This window comes from Barbatula barbatula (assembly GCF_947034865.1).
Source record: "Barbatula barbatula genome assembly, chromosome: 15".
NCBI classification, from domain to species: domain Eukaryota; kingdom Metazoa; phylum Chordata; class Actinopteri; order Cypriniformes; family Nemacheilidae; genus Barbatula; species Barbatula barbatula.
In genome coordinates this window covers 10,175,895-10,196,321 of record NC_136778.1, presented here as the reverse complement: position 1 = coordinate 10,196,321, position 20,427 = coordinate 10,175,895, and the positions used below count along the sequence as shown (strand labels likewise).

At 38.6% G+C, this 20,427-nt stretch overlaps 1 protein-coding gene across 4 annotated transcripts in view; it reads right to left on the bottom strand.

The window, feature by feature from the left end:
* Positions 1–20,427, bottom strand: part of cracd (capping protein inhibiting regulator of actin dynamics) — a 22,516-nt gene extending 2,089 nt beyond the window's left edge. The window contains exons 1-8 of one of the 4 annotated variants that reach the window (XM_079474127.1): positions 20,264–20,388; positions 6,589–6,757; positions 6,339–6,468; positions 4,407–4,568; positions 3,877–4,083; positions 1,343–3,773; positions 1,012–1,202; positions 150–306 (exon numbers count right to left, since the gene is read on the bottom strand). In XM_079474127.1, coding sequence (XP_079330253.1) covers positions 150–306; positions 1,012–1,202; positions 1,343–3,773; positions 3,877–4,083; positions 4,407–4,568; positions 6,339–6,380 — 3,190 coding nt within the window. In that variant the 5' untranslated portion in view covers positions 6,381–6,468; positions 6,589–6,757; positions 20,264–20,388. Of the gene's footprint in view, positions 1–149; positions 307–1,011; positions 1,203–1,342; positions 3,774–3,876; positions 4,084–4,406; positions 4,569–6,338; positions 6,469–6,588; positions 6,758–7,767; positions 7,850–20,263 lie in introns of those variants that run through there. The other 3 variants (XM_079474126.1, XM_079474129.1, XM_079474128.1) reach the window with 3 other exon arrangements.

The following is a 20,427-nucleotide window of genomic DNA, read 5'->3' as shown; positions in this document are numbered from 1 at the left end:
TACAAAAAGCATCAAAACATACCAAACCTTTAAAATACTGCAAACATTGAACAATTTAAGGGAATGAGCCTTTAAAGGTTATCAGAAACAAGTCAGCATATAAACAAGCAAACTAGAAAATAATTTGCGGCAAACATAGTGATATTCACCTGTGACTGAACTGGGCAAGGTACTGGCTTTCTTCAAGTTGTCACGGCGTTCAAAGCGGGCCAGGAGTGTGTCTGGTCTCTTATGTTCATGTGCTGTTTGCTTGTGAGGGCTGGAATTGTCATTGCCTTTATCCTCTGTGGGACTGACCATTCCAACCTTACAGATGCAAAGAACAGTTGTGTTTTTCTTCAGTTGCCATTATAGAAGGGTTAGGTTTAGCATTAGTGTAACTGTATAGTTTACAAATTACGTACAGTATTAACTGTATAGCTAGTAGGTATGCAACAATACAGCTCACTCACGGTTTAATTCAAACCTCAGTTTTTCGGTTCGGTTCTGATGGTTTGGCACATTAAAGTGTATTTTCATTGTTCTATGCTTATAAGACAGGAACAGTAAAAAGTTAAGAAAAAAATATATATTTTACTGAAATTCTTTTTATTTTATTATCTTTAGGCAAAAATCAACTTGTAAAAATACCTGGTGTATTGAATAAATGCAAAGATTTACACTGGTAGCTAACACCAGTAAAATAAGCTTTTTAAAGAGGTTTTGCACATCATAGCATAATGCAAAACTTGCGACTGCTGTAATGGAAGTAAACGTGCGGTGCGCATTACAATGCAAACACTAGTGCTCAATGGGAAAGGCCAAAGATAATATTAACAAGGATCGCCTGGAGGCGCTCTTGCTATGACGTAAATAGCTATCTGAAAGGCCGCCGAGTGGCATGACTTTCATCATACGGACTTTGCTATGGTGCTGTATACGCTCTTTTTGTAAAAATACATTCTTTATATGCCAAATAATATTGCTAGATACAATCACAGCTTTGGAGCCATATTTATGATATATACGTACGCTTTCTCTATCCCTGGCCTGTTTCTCAGCCAGCTTTGCTTCTCTTTGGCTTCTTCTTTCTTCTCGGCTGTGCTGTTGTTCTCTAAATCCTTTCTGTTTTTGCAGTGCCAGAGTGATCCACAACGGTCCCGTCTCTTTTTCCTGTGTCCGTGAGCTGTCCAGTGAGTGCCTGGCCTGCAGTGATGGTTTTTCTGTGAAGACAGAAATTTAGAGTGTCAATTTCACAGGAAAAGCGGTTTTAAAGCCACAAGCTATTTTAACTTTCAATCAGTTGAAGACTTTCAAACTTTAATTAACATATAGATGTAACTAATGCTTGCCGATTTCGAACCTCTTTTGATGAGTTCAGTCCTGCGATCAGTTTTTTCTCTCCACGGAATGCTGATAGATGGAAAAAATGACTTCTTCTCTTTAACCTCATCCTCTCCTTGTCCGTTTCTCTGAGACCGCACAGATGGTGAAATGTCTTCCTTACGGTCCCCGCTTTGCTCAGCAGCAACCTGTCCTGGCACTTCTGTTGTTTGAGAAATGATATCTCCTGAAGTCCGCTTGCCATGTTTTGGAAGAGGAGAGGGTGGAGGTGTGGCACCTTCAAAGGGTTTCGGGGAGGTAGCTGGTTTTTGGTAAAGTTGAGGTTTGGGGACAAAGTTATCACCTTCATTGCGTGAAGAAAGAGTACTTCTACCAAACTTGATTTGGGGTTCGTTACTGGGCGCAGCAACATGGTACCCAGCAATCTCTTGTTGTGGAGAAGCTGAGCTTGACTTTGCAGAAAGTGTAGCTGTGTCAGAGTCTTGATCCATGGATGTTAGAGGTACTGGGACCCCTTCAAAATTGTCACCTGCACTGTACCTTTTCTTCCTCTTTTCTGCTGATTGTTCATTATGGAATCGAAGAGAGTAGTTGGTCCTTCTCAACTTAATTCCAAAAGGTGAAGGTCGCTCATCACCAGTCTGATCCTTCTGATCCGCGTCATCTTTTGGTTCAGAGTCCTGTGATTCTGCCTCACATGGCAACCCAGTCTCAGAAATGTGTGAACTGGGAAATTCATGTGATGAACTGGGAACAAGAAAGGAGGGGAGGTCTTTGGCAAACATGCATTCTTCAGCACTATCTGCAATGCGGACGACTTTGCTTCCCCTGTTCTGGATCTTGGTACATGAAGAAGGCAACTCCTTTTGGACAGGGGATGTTTCTGTAGATGCTGATTCTACTTTCCCTCCTTCTCTTTCTTCCTGACTGAAAACCTCAGAGTTCCTGTTCGAATCAGTGAATTTCTTTCTAGCTGGAGTAATGGAAAACTTAGCACTGGCTGACATTGTCTTCCTGAGGTTGGTGTGAGAGAATGGCACTGTATTACAATCCTCACTAACTGGTCTGCTCTGGGATTGCTTGTGACTCTGATCTGGGTATTCGGGATATTTTCCCTCCTCAGCACCTTCAGGAAATTTTCCCTCTTCAGCACCTTTTAAGATTTTTGATCGTATACTTGCCCATTCTGCCAGTACAGCAGCATTGGATTGGTCTACAGATAAGGAAGACTCGTATAAAGATTTTGTTTTCCCAGATTTCCGATCTGGAGATGTTTTGCTCTTGGTTGGTGGAGTGCCCATGGCTTTCTTCCCCTCAGAAAGACCTAGAAGGGATTTGCATGCTGTGTCCCTGATATGATCGAGATTGACTGCAGTTCCACAAAGCTGAGCTCCTGTCACAAGAATAGCGGTATGAGGGACATAAAGAGAAGATGAAAGAGTTGGGGATTCAGTGCATCCTGGAGAAGAGGCTTTGGCTCCCTCCCTGGTTTGAGATCTTGTCTCATCTTGTTGTCCACTTACTGGAGTAACAGGGGTAAGGTTGACCTTCTGGAAGAGTATCTGTTTCTCACCCGAGGACACCTTGAAAGTGAAGGGTCTCTGTCTTTCTTCCATCTCTCTCCATCGTAGTTCCTCAGCCTTTCTCTTCCAGTCTAGGTCAGTGGCTTTAGCCTGCTCCTCAGCTGCTTGCTGCTCTTGCTGTTGTTTGTTCCTTAGTTCCTCCTCCCTATTTTTCTCTTTAGCCTCTTTCTCTTGTTGCCTTCTTTCTTCATTAAGCCGTTGCTTCTCTTCTCTTAGTCGTTTCTCCTCTAACTCCTGAATTCTGTGTTTTTCTGCTGCCTCCTCCTCCTTTCTCCTCCTCTCCTCCTGCTTCCGTTTTCTTCCCTCTTGTAGTCGGAGTTGGTCTGCCTTGAGTTCTTGCTGTCTGCTTTCTTCCTCTGCTCTTATTCTTTCCTCCTCTTTCCGTATCCTTTCTTCTTCCTCTAGTCTCTTTTTTTCTTCCTCCTCTTTCCATTTCCTTTCCTCCTCTTCTTGCCTCTTTCTTTCCTCCTCTTCTTGCCTCTTTCTTTCCTCCTCTTCTTGCCTCTTTCTTTCCTCCTCCTCTTGCCTCTTTCTTTCCTCATCCAGTCTTAATGTTAGCTTTTCTTCTTCTCTGGCTTTCCTCTGCCCTTCCTCTTTTTGCATTTGTTCTTGTCTGCGCAGTTTCTCTTCTTCTAGCCTCTGCTCCTCCATTCTTGTCCATTGCTCTTCATTCTTTCTCTCTTCCTCTTGTTCCCTTCTCTGAAGCTCAATACGTTCTTGCTCCTCATTCTGAAGTCGCTTCCTTATGGATTTCTCAGTGGGCTCATCATCTTCTCTGTTCCTATGGATGTCTTTTCTTGTCAAATCAAATACATCTTCATGTTTTTGTGTCTCTGTTTCTTCTTGCATTTCAGAGAGATCCACTTCCTGGAATGTATTAAAAGGTACAGTAAAAAAGTTATTTTCTTAAATTTATTTGTCAAATCTTTTTAAACAGACACCGTTCCCTGAAGATAACCATTGCATTTACCTGTGTGAACCTTCGATGTTTGCGAGACACCCTTTGGTTCTTCGGTTTGACTGACAGTTTGTGTTTTGCAGCGGTGTTGTCCAAGCGTGGGACAAACTGTGGGACAGCGTCTAGATTTATGGACTCAATTGTACCAGGGGGAGGTGGCCGCTTGGTACGTGGGGATTTGACTGGTGTTCTTTGAAGGACTGGATCATGGCTGGTAGCCTTATTATAAAGAAAAGACACAACAAAAAAACATAGTTGCCAATGGGAATGGTGAAATCATTGCCAAACAGTATTTTACAATTTTATGACCGATTGCTGCAAATGTCATGGGTTCAAATCCCAGGAAACACAATTATTGTAAAACGTATAACTTGAATTTACAGAAAGTAGCGTACATTATCTGCCAAATACATTCAGATTTAGGCAGAAATGTGAGTCTGTTTTACTTTACAGTTTTAACTGGCTGAAGATTTAATATATCTAAACTATGATAAACAGCAGGACCATGTGACTTTGTATTGTCTAATTTTAATAAAATCTACCTTTTCCTTGGCCTCGGGTTCTAGTGGCTCACTTTCCACCTGGGCAAGAACCCTCAGTGGACTTTGTGGTACATCTTCCTCATCTGTGCTACCTTCATCTCCCTCACTCTTTCTAAGTGAAGGGGGTCTCTGACCAAACTTGATATTATGTCCTATTTGTTTCTGTCAACAGAAGCATGGGCGGTTGTTCAACCAAGTGTTATTCAAATCTTCCAAAACCCTAAATGCAGTGAGGGAAATAATTATTTGATCCCCTGCTGATTTTGTATGTTTGTCTGCTAAAAATGAAATGAAGGGTCTATAAATTTTATAACTTATAGAGACAGAATATGAAAAAAACAGGGGAATTATTTTATATAAAGGTTATATTTCAGCTAGTGAAATAAGTATTTGATCCCCGAGCAAAACATAACTTTGTACTTGGTGGAGAAACCCTTGTTGGCAAGCACAGAGGTAAGACATTTTTGATTGTTGATCACCAGGTTTGCACATGTGTCAGGAGACATTTTAGTCCAATCCTCTGTAAATCTTTAAGGTTTCTTGGCTGTCTCTCAAATTTGAGTTTTAGCCTCCTTCACATATTTTCTATAGGACTAGGGTTTGGGTCTTTGTCATGTTAAAGGCACACCCACAACCCTTCTTCAGTTCTCGTCCAAGATTTTACGTTACATGGGCCCATCCTTAAGCCCCTCAATGCGGTGAAGTCATCCTGTACCCGAGAAGAGAAAAAGCCCTAAAGCATAATGTTTCCAACACTGTGCTTCTCTGTAGGGATGATGTTCTTGGGGTCATAATCAGCATTTCTCTCCCTCCAAAAACACGAGACAATATTGGTCCCACAGCACTTTCTCCAAAGTCTTTTCTGAATCATTTTGATGTTCATGTTTAAACTTCAGACAGACCTTCTTGGGCAGGAGGACCCTGCGGGTGCCTCAGGATTTCAATCTATAGTGGCATAGCGTGTTACAAATGGTTTGGTTGTTAACTGTGGTCCCAACTGTCTTGAAATCATTAACAAGCTTCTTCTGTGTAGTTCTGGGGTCATCTTTAACCTTTTTATGATCATCTTTACCCCATTGTAGAAGTCTTGCAGGGAGCTCTAGACCAAGGACAATTGATAGTTATTTTGTAACAGTTGTCTCCTTCTCACCAAGCTTCTGTCTGTAGCCTATTCAAGGTTTGTGCAGGTCTACAATCTTGTTCCTGAAATCTTTTGAAACCTATTTGGTCTTGACCATGGTGGTAGAGAGGTTGAAATGGAAGAGACAGTGTTGGCAGGCATCTTTTATATACACAACAAGCTGACTTAAAAGTACTTTCTTAAAGGGACAAGACTAATCTGTGGTTAATATAGGCACATTGCCAATCTGTGGAGCCAAAATGATTGCTGGTTAGTAGGGTCTCAAAAACTGATTTGACTGACTGAAATGCAAATCAATTTATAACCTTTATATATCATTTTTTCCCCAGATTTTGTGGTTGATATTTGGTTTCTATCAGTTTAAATGTTTTTACCACAAAAATGATAGACCTTTCATTTCTTTGTAAGCAGGCAAACTTACAAAATCAGCTGGGGATGAAATAATTATTTTCCTCACTGTATACCTATATCTGAATAGTGTTTTATCATAATAATTAAATGTGACCCTGCCTGTGAAAATCAGGTTAAAGTCTAATAATGTTATTCCAAGATAATAAGCATCAATTTGATTCAATCATTAATTTCAGTTTGATTTCAACCTTTGACATGACCTTATTCAGTCAATGTTAAAGATATGTTCTCTACATTATGTAGAATGTAGACTCTTTTATGTAGAAAACAATACGTTTCAGCTAGGCTTTCAAAGGCAGGGTAACATATCATAGTATTTAATAAAAGTGCAAGCCTTGATTGTGTAGGCAAGTATAACTTGTGTTTGTACACAGTCTTACCTGAATGTTCCTGACTTTGTCTGAAACGTTCTCCTGGGACATTGTCTGCCCTGGATGTGCCTTCTCTGAGTCCTCGGGGATAAATATGCTCTCGTGTGAAAAAGCTCGAGACCCTAGGGTGCTAACCTCCCTGTAAATAGATATAAAGGCACTCTTTAAATGACAGAAATTAAGTGACTGTTTTCATCACAAAATGTATTACTATCACTTTATCACTCTAAACTACTGTCAGATTTTTTCAGAGTTTTACCTTAAATATGGATCGTCCTCTTGGTTAGCTGAGACCCCCCCATTGCAAACATCTTCAGTGGATTGGCTAGGCTTAAGTTCAGATCCATCAAACCCACGTTCAGCTTCCCGCCTTTTCTTCTTCCCAAACAGACGACGGAATGGCTGGAATTTGCCCTGCCGTCGCCGCTCTGGTAAAACGTGGGGTCAGGAGGGTAGGAAAAAAATATTCCAAGTTATCAAATAAGCTAATGCTAACTTTATCATGTCCATACCTAAATACAACCATACAATAGGGAATTGTATGTATCAAAAAGCCTTGATGAAAAGAAATACAGAATGTTGAGAATAGGCATGAAATCGTGTTATATCAGGTGAAAGCCCATGTCCTCACACAAACCCCTGTTATTATAGTGCCCAGATGTGCTGTTTCAACATCCTGTAAAGTCAAGGGCCTTTGATATTTAACTGGCATAATGGAACTAAAGGAAACAAGCCGACACTTGAATGCAAACTGCTAAATAAGCACCTTCAGATAATGTGATCACCTGTAATAAAAAGTGTTTACGAGAAGAGGTTTAACAACAAGTTAACAGTCATTATGTAATCCATATCAGCTTGTAGAAGTGATTTTCAGATGTTCTTTGGACCTCCAATTAAGTCATTATTATTTAATTAGTAGAAAGCGGCCCATAAAGATAGAAAGATATTTCTTAAGAACATTTTCCACAGCTTGAAAGATATTTCTAAGAAACATCATCAACAATCCTTGAATTTCAAGTGTAAATAATAATCAGATATTCATCACATTCACTGCAGGCAAACATCTAACCGTTACATATTGTAAAGCTTTGTTACTACTTCGTAAGGATGTTGCATAGGGATGCTGTAGGTTCCTCACAGCTCCTCAAAGTAAAATTTCTATCTGCTCTAAACATCATAGAGTTTCCTTGTCGCTCATTGGCGTTTTGTAAAGCGCTGTTCTTCGTAAAGTTGCTTTTAAGCAATATGTGTTGTAAAATGCGCATTACAAATGAACTAAATCATGTCAGTCTTGCATTATCCAAAATAAGACAATTGGTTTCCCATCCTTCCATTTCTGACTACAAATCAACCATCAATGTATCACAACTTAGTCCATGCAAAACCAAATACTGTAAACACATTAAAGATCAAATGTACAGAATATTTATCATCCTACCTATTTAAACGGAAAAATGCAGGAGCAAATCTTCCCTGACATGATCGTGTCATGGGGTTTCCTTGTAGCTTAAAACAATGATAAGAAAATGGACCTTTGGTTTGTAGGGTTTGCTATGGAGAAGCTGCACCTCCTGAGGCCAACAAGTTATGATAAATCATAAACGATACAGAGATAAGAACAGATCCAGAATACATTGCATACAAATGACTGTAATCATAAAATATCAAGTGTCACGCAAGTGTCATATTTAAGGGATGGTTTGAGGCTGTGGTTCTTTTTGGCTCATTAGAAGCCATAATAAATTTCTTCCCGTATCATTCTGGGATGGGTGTGTTTACTATACCAGACTTTTTAAAAGCAATGAATGTTTTCATTTGTTTTACATTTTTATTTGAGCTCAAAAGTACTTTTTGTCTAAGCGCATGTGTTTGTGTGTACCCAACACTTCTAGTCTGTTGTTCGTAGGGGCTCCTGGTGAAACGCCTGGTGTGACGTGGCCATTCTACACCACAAAGTAGATCTGTTACAGGCTAAAAGTGGAAAGTAGTGTGGAGTTACACAGTAAGCATGACTGCTAAAAATACAATGGAACAATAACAAAGAAAGCAGACATTTTGGACTCTTCATGTCCGTCGCCACTTCGATGTAGCATTCCAAAGTTAATGGTGTGACGATAGTGTTTTTGTTAGAATAACATTTCCCACAAATGTTATTTTTATCTTGTATTGACTGTAATCTCCGCTCTAAACTCCTGCTGCCCCATTTCTGTATGTGCTGCAGGCGTCCTCAGTCACTGAGGCATATGATGTGAGTGGACACCAGCTACATTAAGATCCCCAGACTGGCCTGTTCTTCTCCATCTTTAACACACGTCTGTTCCACTAGACAACATAAAAATACTTAACCTTGCTTCTCATACTCAAATCTACTCGAAAATGTTACAATACAGTCCTTGTTTTTGTCCGTCTGCTCCACTCATACGCCATTTTTTTTGTTTGTGAATGATTATTCATTATCATGTTATAATTATCATAAATAATAACAAATCAGAACTCGGTATGTCAGTCATTCAAATTTGTACTTCAGCTGACAACATTTTTACTGGCCTCACCACAATAATGCATGTGTGCATACTTTTAATGCATCAAAAATAAATGTAAGGTTTTGAATTGATGTTAGGATGATGTGTGATGCTCCTGAACCTTCACGAGATGTTTTTGTAATTTGTCTTGAGAAAAAAGTGTTGGCTAAGGGCCCACAGTAACCATAGTTTTGTCAGCACTATTTTAGTTTGGCTGGAATTAGCTTGATGCATATAAAACTAGTTTTACTCGAACATAAATCCTGCCACACACAGTCATTCTAGCTGAGAACGAATGAAATTAGTCACAGGTGGAACATTTATAGGTTAACGTGCTTATAAACTTGAGAGTTTACGATTTACGCAGAAGTTGTGAATATTCAGGACAGCAGATAAAGTTTAAAAACACACAGACACAGCACACAATTCTTAAAGAGACAGTGCTGATGACGTCCCGAAAACTATTTTTAGTTTATGATTGCAGTGTTTGACTGCACTGTCACTTTAAGAGCAGGCCCTCGGAAAGATCCTCACTCTGTTTTTGTGTTTACCTGGGCCTTCAGATACTGTTACCTGCGCCTCAAGCATAGCCTCCTTACTGTCCGTCGCCATGAATACGACAGGCTTTGTCTGCAGCAAGGATAGAGGGGGTATAAGCATAAACACAGAGATTTTGTTTGTGTGTGCAAGTCTGAAAAGCAAATAGGACGTATATTAAGAGATATGTTATCTTGTAAGTTTTGTTTTCCCTTTCCACTCTCAGTCTTTGTTTGTTTTATAAATTCTGCTTTGTTTTTGGGCCCATTCGAATCACTTTCACTCCACTATGACATTCTTATCTTCTGGGTTCCAAATTTAAGAATTATGCAAATATCACAAATATGCTGAACACAGTTTGTGGGTCCAGTCTGTATTTCTAGTTAACTCAGGTTTCTTAATACAGTTTAAACTGCAGTTAGGAAAAGTTTTGGAATGGCAAACTTTATTAGCTTAAAGGGGTCATATGGCACGAATACGTGTATTTCTGTTTCTTCGGTGTGTTATAAGTTGTCCATGCATGTATAAGACACATAAAATTGCATTAATTAAAGGTTCAGAACAAAAGATGTATTCTATCTAAAAGCAAATGCTCACCCAGACCTGCCGGAAACGCCTTGTGTAACCGCACCCCCACAAATCTACGTCAGTTCCAGGTATGAATTGAATAAGAACGGCCAAATGTATATGCAAGTAATGTGGGCGTACCTTTTAGCACAATTGCTTCGGAACCTGATGTTCCAAATATGATAAGAAGCGTTACATTTTCGTAACACACTTGCAGTATTCCACATATCACTACACACTGGTTACCTGGCCAATTATAGCACACCTAGTTTTTCAGAGCGATGAGCTTTGTAAAAAATCTGCGTGTTTCAGAGAGGCGGGGCAAAGAGGAGACACAATCATGCATGGTGTGTGAAAAATACAGCGTTTTTGAACCTTAAATCGTGTATAAACATTGCATTACATCTAAAACAAACGATAATATTAGTTTTAGCAGTGTCGTATGACCCCTTTACTCTACATTGAACAGAAACAAGGCTTATAAATAATAGCAGAGGCAGTTTAAATATAGTGCAGAAAACTGAAATCTGAGCGGTTAGTGAAGAATTCACATTTTTTTGCAGTAAAATACCACATGTAAAAGCTCACCCACACTGTATGACAAGCTTCATGCCATAGACGTGTGTGGGTAGCTGCACATTAGTGTGTAATTTTAGAGTATTATTTCAGTTAATAGCATCACAAAGGCAGTAGTGTGAACTCTCCACAGCTTTTAGGGAAATATTCCTAAAACACTCCGAATAACCATAGCCTTTAAATATAGTGTTTGTTGACTAAAGAAAAACAATGTATGTATTTAAACACCTAGTTGTTTATTTACCCTTGTATGGCAAACTAGCAGCGATGGTGTTTGCAATGTTTTCATTTACGATGCATTAAATTAGTTTTTAAATATTTAGTTTTTAAATATTTACAAAAAAAAGACAAAATTATGAAGATATATGGAGAATATGGTGTTGATAGCACCCCCACACAAGTTATTTCAAACTAAAGCAAGATGCAGTATATTGGGAAAATATTGCAAGTTTAATACAGAATCAACTTAAATTTTCATATATCATAAATTTTATCAGTTATTCCAATAAAAAGTTACTACAATACTATAGCAAAGCGTAGATCGGTTCAATTTGGCTATGGGATTGTATTTTTGGATACGGAAGCTACTTTCTGTTACTTTGAAACATTCAGAAAACTTGTAAGGAAAATGCCAAATCTAAAACGCCAAATCTAAAACTGATACACAAAACTCCCTTTTGGCAGACAAAAACCATTTGGCAACACAGCACAGATAAGCAGGGGAAACAGTACATGAATACAGTGTAACATCATAGTTTTGTATGAGGGCATTGTTTGTCTTTATGTGAGAAGACAGTGTCCTCTGACTGTTCACAGGGTCATCCTGTCTGAACGGTCTCAGCTGTGAGGAAAAAAACTTCACTTGAGTAGATCAGTGTGTTTATTTGTGATTCCACTCCAGATGTGTTTTTGCACATGCACCTGCGACACAACTGTACACGTCATAGTGAGCTTGTTTATTTCAAATTTTCTGGCATGCATGCCCATAGATACGAAATGTGAGCGTCAGAGGAGCTCCAGAGTCAGACAGGGGGTTCTGACAGAAGCACAGGAAGCAGCCACATGCAGTGCAGCAGGAGTCTTTAAGACTACCTCAGACGTGCATAAACAAGAGCCAAGCTACAAACGTTACCTACAAGTCCATTGCTAGTTTAACCTAATTTTAATGGCACAAACTAACAGTGCAGTGCATTACATGATCAATAGATCTAATCCTTATAAAAAAAATTGCCCAGACCTGCCTTTGTTTGGCCAAAACCGAGGGATATAAAAATTGGCCTGTAGTTGGATTCTTAGAACTGAGCCTTAAAATCAATGTTTCTATATTATAAATCATAAGGTATCCCATAATAACCCTCAAGAAGGAATTGAAAAGCCAAGATGTCACACCAGTGTGCAGTATTGCAATAAAACACATGGTAGGCAGTTATATTCCTGCAGTGGCTAATAGCAAAGATTTGTTTCTTAACTCGTACCCAGTAACGCGCCACCTTTTTCAAATAGCTTTGGGAAGAAGTGTTTCACCTTTAAACTAAGTATGTAGTTTGTACTTAAAAAAGTTAATCATGTTAATTCAAGTTATGACTAAACATTACTTAAAAACTGTCTTTACTTAAACACAAACACAATTAACCTAAAAAACTCATAAACTAAAATAATTTAAAATTTTGACTCCAGGCCCAATTTTGATGGCCAAAGTCTTGTAATATAGTTGTTAGATTAGGAACACCAAAGTTTGTTTTCAATCAGCAATTTCACAGTGATTTTAATCTTTGACATGGCCTTACTCAATATTAAAGCTATGACGTTATATTTTCACAGAAAATAACATAAAAGGACAACTTGAGCTGTGATTTCACAGGCAGTGTCACAATTTTCAATGGTGCTGCGAGGAAAACCAATAAGCCCTTGTGTATGATTTTTGATGATTTGTTCCTGATCAAAGAATGTAAACTAATGAGGCATTTAAATGATTGTAAATAAAATGTTATAGGTATTAAGCTCTTTTCAGTATTATTTATGTTATTGTGTTGTAAATTACATTTTGACTAAAAATACATTTGATATATTGATAAACAAAATATCTAATTTAGTCGAGTAGAAGGTATCAGGTCCGGCCCAAGCCTTTATCGGGCCCTAAGCAGAATTTTATTATCCCCAATACAACTATTGTCAATGTTTAATTATTAGCTTCAAATATAAATCTAACACACCCATTATTAAGAGCCTCAGGCTTTCTCTGGAAGGTATGATATTCAATATTTGAAAACTGAATATTTGTTTAAGTTTTAGTTTTAAGGGATTAACTGTTTTGCAAATTGGCTAATTCGTCTGAACTCATCCGTACATTTTAGTACGGTTTGCTTTCGTGCCAGTGATGTTAGGGTTGGGGCGGGGTTAATGGTGGGGCTTCAGTATTGATTTTGTCTAGTAATCATACATTTTTGTACGATTCACAATGTAAGAATTCTTAAAAATTACCCACCTAGTAAAAAAGTTAGGAATTCCCATGAGATCAGGTTGGGATTTTAAGGGCTAGCTTATATTATATTCACCTTTATGTCCATACCAAAGGTTTTAAATTAGCTTAATATGAAACAGCTTTATGCACCACAAAAAGACAGATAAACAGTTTTAAATACACCAGAATACATGTATATAGCTAGCTGAATAAAATTACAATATGTAATATGCCACAAAGCAAAGAGCTGTCAGTAAATCCTACACACAAGCGTAGCGCCTGAAGCCTTTACCTTATGCATTAAGTTAGCACCATATACTATGACAGCAAGCCAGCTTTAGTCGTACAATGGTGCGGCTTGGAGGAACAGGTAAAAATCACTAAAGCAAATGGGATGGCTGACTGCACAGCATAGCAAAGCTGGTCTAGCCGACTCAAAAGCACGCTTTTACCTAGTTGAGCTGTGCAGCTGGATAGAGCTGCGCACCACTGAAGAATAACCTTAGGGAACATGGTTTGAACCTTCTGCACCTTGATTTACAACGCTCTGTTGCTGCTCCTTGTTGCTTAAGGAAAAAATATAACACAACCATTGAATCACAGCTTAAATCTCTAAATCTCACAAAGCAGTCATAACAGTCTAAAATGTGTTAACTGAGGCATGACGACTGATATATCTAACTGGGTCGGTTCAGGATGAATGATGAGATTTGGTTATGGAGATCAGATGAACACAGATCTTTCAGCAGTAGCCCATAAGACTTGGATGTCAGGGTTGCCTTTCAGAGCTTGACTTTATGCAGCAATTCTGATCCAAGTGTTACTATTATGAACTAAACCCTGGTGCAGTATAAATTGCAGTTTAGAAATACAATGTGGCATATAAACTGTATACATAATACTGTATATAAAGATAAACAGCAGATCTGAAGAGCAGGCCTCCCTTCTTTGTTACATAAAGTCCACATGAACTGAAAGTTGTGTTTGACTTAACATACACATTGTGACTTATTCTCGGGTAAAACGGATCGACTGATAAAAAAAATAGAGGTTATGACTTGTTAATTCCAAATTCAAATTGTATTGAATCGAAAGAGAACTTGAAGCAGACTGTTAGTTGGAGGTGAGGGGTTAACAGATGTTCATTCTGAATATCAAACTGACATCATTGGAGAAGGACATTTTCAGATTTTGTCTAAAGACAAAAAATATGTCAATCACAAATCTAGTAATGGGCATTAACAAAGTGAAACAGGAAATTTTATTTCATAGGGACTTGAAAGTCTTCCATGTTCCATTTCCAGATTTTCCATGCAACTCCCTCTTGCTGTGTTTTCACCCTTTGCTATGTCTGCAGTCAGAGACATGAGCAAGCAATCGAGTCAGCTTTGTGTTTTCAAAGTCATTTGTCGGAAATTGAAATAAGCCCTAGTGTGAATGTACAAATGGCTTTTCCAGTGTAGACTGACTAATATTTTATTACGTGGTATCACAAAATATCTCTATAGTATAAAAGCAAGAAAGATATGTTTAAAGATGCTCTAAAATAATTTATATTTCAGAGGAGGATTTATACAAATGATGTGATGAGAAATACAGTTTATTTACATATATGTGTCATTCATCACACCACAGTATGTTTTCTCGGCTTGATATTAATATAATAGAAGTATAATACTGTATATACCAGTTAAAAAACAAACAATGAAAACAAGCAGTTATCATTGAATCTGTATACATTTATTTTGTATCTAGACACAAAGAGCCTTTGACAAAATAATATCAGTTTCTTAAACAGAAGCCTATTGTAACGCACTCAAACTACACGCCGCATTACAAGCAGAGCTTGATCACATTTATAGTCTAGGGAGTACGCAAAAATAAAGGCTTACCTGGTTGTCGATTTATCAAGACAGGCGGATTGTATGTACGTGTGTACGCATGTGTGTCTGTTCCACCTGCCTGCTGTTACTGTGGAGCTTGAGTATTACCACGAGTCAGGTGTCGCATTGCACAGGTGCGAAGAGAACTCATGAATGCGTATGGTGGCGTGTGTTTCAGTCTGTGCACAGTGCACATGATAATGACATGTATTCAAATGATGACAAATTCACATGTTCCTATTAGTGTGACGGATGCATAGCCCATAAAACTCGAACAATAGGTTTTTGTGCGTTCTCCAGAAGCAGCTGGAGGATGTTTGTTCCCATGATCCCCAATGTGTGAGAGGGCATAGTCGCCTGTGTCCTAGATGTGTTTACACACGTGACGACAAACAGTGCTTGAATGTCCATGTGTCCAAGAGAGGAGAAAGTGGGAGCTGATGGCGAGGTAGTGTGCCGCCTCATACTGCTGTCTCTGTTGCTGCTCACAGAATGCCACTTTGTTCATCGGCCAGTTTACCAGGGCAGGAAGAACAGACGTGCATTGATCATTTCAAACTGCCCAACGCGCACAAAGACGATGCTGTGACTATGCTTGTGTGTTTGTGTATTGTATTGAAATTTTCAAAGGAGCCACATTCACTAAAGAGTTGTAGTATATCAATAAGAGCAAAACTGTCACTTACTTATGACCTAACTGCACAGTCTGGGTCACCTATGGTGGCTACAACATAATTGTAGATCTCATAGGGTAATATGCAGTCTCAGAGGACACCAGTGAGTTATCAGAAACAATTAAACATGTCATTTTTGCTGTCTTCAGCAGCACTGAAGGGCATGTTAACATATTATTTACATGATGGACTGTATTTACTTATAGACTCTGAACATGCAATGCCTTGCAGATGTATTTAGAAAGCTGATGTTTGCATTTTTAGATGGGCTGTTTAATGAGCAGGACAACTGACTGTGAGACGTTTTTAGGTCTCACTATTTAAGTATAGTGTAGAGAGATCTTAACCATTCATCTGAAATGCTCCGGCAATTTTTTGCTTTTTTGAAGCCAACTGCTGGGCCATGAATGCCATGTGATGTATCATTTAACGATGGACTTTCTTAATTCACCAAAATTGTATGCAACATTTATTCACCCTCATGTTATTTCAAACCTGCATGACTTTCTTTCTTCTCCAGAACATAAAAAGAAAACATTTAAAAAGATTCGATAACCAAACAACACTGGATCCCATTGACTACTGTATAGACTCTACTACAGTAGATTCATATCTCAAAATATCTTCTTTTGTGTTCCATGAAAGTCATGAAAGAAAAAAATACATGATACAAATAATTTTTTTGAGTAAACTATCACTTTAAGAGCGCATTCTTGTTAAAGAAAGTATATATCTAACTTTAAGTTGAGAAAAAGTGTTTGCCAAATGTAAATATGTCTTACATTGTAGTAATATCGGCTATTAATCTACTGCACTATGTATGTTCTGTGAATGTGTTAAACTTCAAAGTCTGTAGCGACTCTATAGCCTCACGCTGGCAGCGAATATCAGCGTTTAATAAAAACTCCCACAGAACAGACACAGAAGAAAATCATAGAGGAATCAGATTCTATCTGGAAACATTACCTTTCATGATCTGTAGAAGAAATAAGCCCAGACGAGCAGCCCACTCTAATAAAGCACACTACCCGCACAATGATATCTAACGGCTTAATACGAATCCATTGAGTCCAACTTTATAGTCTCAAGGTATATGTTTTGATAAATTTGATATGTTAAAAAATATGATTTCTGAGTTGTGATGTTATGTAGTGACTTTTAATATAATATTATATTATATTTGGACTTTGTAGAACACAGAAAGTAAATTGTACTAGGAACCAATGAGAAAAACGAAAAAGTAAACTTTAGTGGTACATCATCAAAGAATTGATGTATCTATTTTATTGATGTGCCGTATATATTGTACATAATAAAAGTGTAACATAAGTCATTATATAGGCGTCTAAATTATGGAGTATATACTGTTTATACATTACAACTAAACTTTTAAACAGACATGATACTCAAAATGAGATGTTCTAGACCATGCCTGGACTTTATGTCATGTTTTAAAATGGTTGTGTGGTCGGCATTCGACCGCGAGGGAGCTGCCAGTGTTTTACTTTTGGTACCAATGTTCCTTGTAAGGAAGGAAGGAGGCGGGAACCAGCTAACGTTTAACCAAACTCTTAATAAAATAAACTGAAATGTCAACAGCTCACTCAAGGTCGACTGCCGGCCACACAAACATAATAAAACATGACATAAAGTCCAGGCCTGGTCCTCTCTCATCGTACATTCCTGTCGCTTGTCCTTTTATGCTACCAAAGATGCGAGACCGGTGCAAGGCGCAGCTGACATTCATTATCACTCGCATCACCGTCCTTGCACCGTTCCCTCATGGCTCTCGTCCCGCCTTGTTCGTTACAATGACTTTGTTGTTTTGCCGAAATCTGAGAAGATTGTAACAATTATTGTTGTGAAGCAGCTATCACAGTACAGTGCAAGCAGAGAGAGATATGACTAAAGCTAAACCAGGTAATGCAATTACAGACACACATTTCTGATCCGTCTCCTGTCGCGCTCTCTCTCTCAAATACACTTGTGTGTAAGTGTATTTGAGAGAGAGAGAGAAAGAGAGAGAGAGAGAGTCACCTTCTATTACTCAGCACAAACACTAAACACAGAATGCATGTGTAACATTTAGCACTCATCCACTAGAATCTGACGAAACCGGCCTTTGTTGTCTGACTCAGAGAAACAATGTCAGCTGCCTTTCACTTAATCTTCACGCTTGTGTCTACATCTTCATATCTCCCTATTCCCTACAATAATATTGCAGTTTCATTGTTTTCTATGGTCTGCACTGATTGTGTTTGGCTATTTGAGATTCAAATCAATCGTAGAAAAAGGTCTCGTTCTGTCTTGTTGTCTGTGTGTGTTTAGTGTGGACAGGGTTTTGCTTTCATTGTGGGGACCAGAATTTGGCTGCAAATCAATCTTTGGAAAATGCCTTCACAGTCAAATGAACTCGGAATCTTCATCATTTTGTTAAAACTAATAATATAACCCGGTTTCTATGAGGGATATGGTGTAATGTAAAAAAACCATTTGTCTCTGTGTGTGCTTCACTATTCTCATCATTCAAGTCTTAGTCAAAGCAACAACCAATCAGATAAATTATTAACATTCTTTATTAATAATTAAAATGTCATTTTAGTGGGATCAGAAAGATTTGTCTGCAGCTTTTTAAAATTCAACAGCCAAGCATGAAGTTTATGTTGCAAAAACCTATAAGAAAGGAATCATATTATGCCACATCTTGCTGTTTGCATTACATGTACATATAATTGCACACTATCAAGGATAGAAAAGCAACTAGACTTTAAAGCTTTAACCCTCAACAGCATGTGTATCGCTACTTCCCCTGGCTAATTTACTGACCTACAAGAGATTGTGTGTTCTAGTAGCTAGGCGACATTTGCCGTGTTTCCATACATACATTCAATTAGTGCCCTAGTGCTACGTTATTGAATGTATACTTCACGACCAGCAGTTACAGTGAATAGTTCAGATTGCCTTTTAGAGAGACGTTTTGGTTATTTTCCAATAATACCAAAGTACATATTGTGTTACCATCTCTGAGGGCCATATTATCGGTGTCTGTCTATTCCTGTTTGAATATCTGCAATCCAAGGCCATATAGAATACCCTAGGGATCAATAGAAGACTCTATATTGTATTGTATGACCGTGTCACTAGATAACAACATTATACCCACATAATGTTTAAGTGACAATGTCATATCTGTCGTTCCATCGTGTCCGTGAGAATAATAAAGCATGCTTAATTAGGTCATTATGTGATGGAAAATAACATCCTTCCAACATGTTTAAGGCACACCCACTGCTCTCTAAAGATCTGTAACCTTATTCGGATTAGGCTGGAGGATCGTCTGTCTCAGCAACAAAAGCACAGACACCCAGGTCAAGCGACAAGGCTTTTCCTCTTCACTGGTCAACTTGTATTGATGCAGTATATTTATGGATTAATATTAATTGGCATTTTCATGCATTTTTTACGGTGGGAGAAAAGCCTAAGGAGCAGTTTCTCTGCCTTCCTCAACTAGAACAAATAGCACAAATCTCCAGGGTGTCTTAGGGGAACTCACTCCCAACTGAGGTCAGCAGTAGACTTAAGGGGCTTTTCCTGTTTTAAAAATGGAAATGTTTCAACTTCAAATGGCAGACCTAAGGATGTGACTGAAAGACAGCTGGTGTGTCTGTCGTGAATTAAAATGAGACAACATTTCTATTTCTGTTTTTTCGTACTATTTTTGAAAAGGAAACCCAGCTTTTTCTTCTATTCATTTCTATAGGCCTACATGATTCAGATGTTTTAATTAAACAAACACAATTGATGGTGACAAATACAAACAACACACGTCATGTGTCTTATTAAGTGGCAAGTTGGTGGAAATCAGAACACGGTCTAGTATTTTGGTCTTGCATTAGATATTGATGTTATCCTCACATCACTCGTAACAATGTCTGAGCGGTGCTTAATGCGCAATAAACAACTCAAACAAACACGAGCCCTAGATCAGTTTAGTGCGTTTGTATATGGACAACACAAACAAAGACAATTTTGACATTTAATATACAGTTAGGCATTACCTCATTGTTACGTCACGATGAAAGAAAACTGGGCCAGACGCTGTCTATTAAAAAATGCCTGTAGTCTAAATAAAAGACCCTTCCTGTCGTTTTCCGCTTATGTCATTTAAACATTTGTGTAATCTACCTCTGTCTTATCTTTGTAGTGAGTGTTGGCCCTTCATGTGCTTTATCAAAACGGGCAACGATGGCATTTTTGCCACAAAAGCGTGCATTGTGGCAGGTAGGCTATGCATCGTGAGAGAAAACGACACAAGCAATCGTCTGCCCCAGCTCCCATAAGCACATTATGAATGACCGACGATTTAAATGATGTATTCATAATTCAAACACAGTATCAATCCTTTGCGAACACCGCACATAAATTCACAGTCTCACTTTATCAAAACGACTGTCATTCATAAATAAAAGGCATGACAGACCAGGCGTATTCCCAAGAATGATATGATGCACACGTATAGACGGCATTTCCTAAACAATGGCAATTTTGCATCATGCATTTCAAAGCGAAATGCCGCTCAGTGTTGATGCCCCAGCTGCGCACACATCTGTGAAGAATGGTGGATTTTGGAAGATGAGCTATATGACAAGGTCAGTATCGCCGACAATGCAAAGCAGTTTAAACAAACGTTTGATCGTCTGCACAAATCTCCTACCTTTCCCTTGCGTGTCGCAGTTCCGACGATTCTTTTATTGTCTCGCGGCACTCGGTATCTCCCATTCAAGTCACAGCACGCGCGCTGACCTCTTTGTGTATGTGTGTGTTGCTGATGCTGCGAGTGCTGGCCTCCCTCCTCCTCTCGCAGATCCGTACGCATTC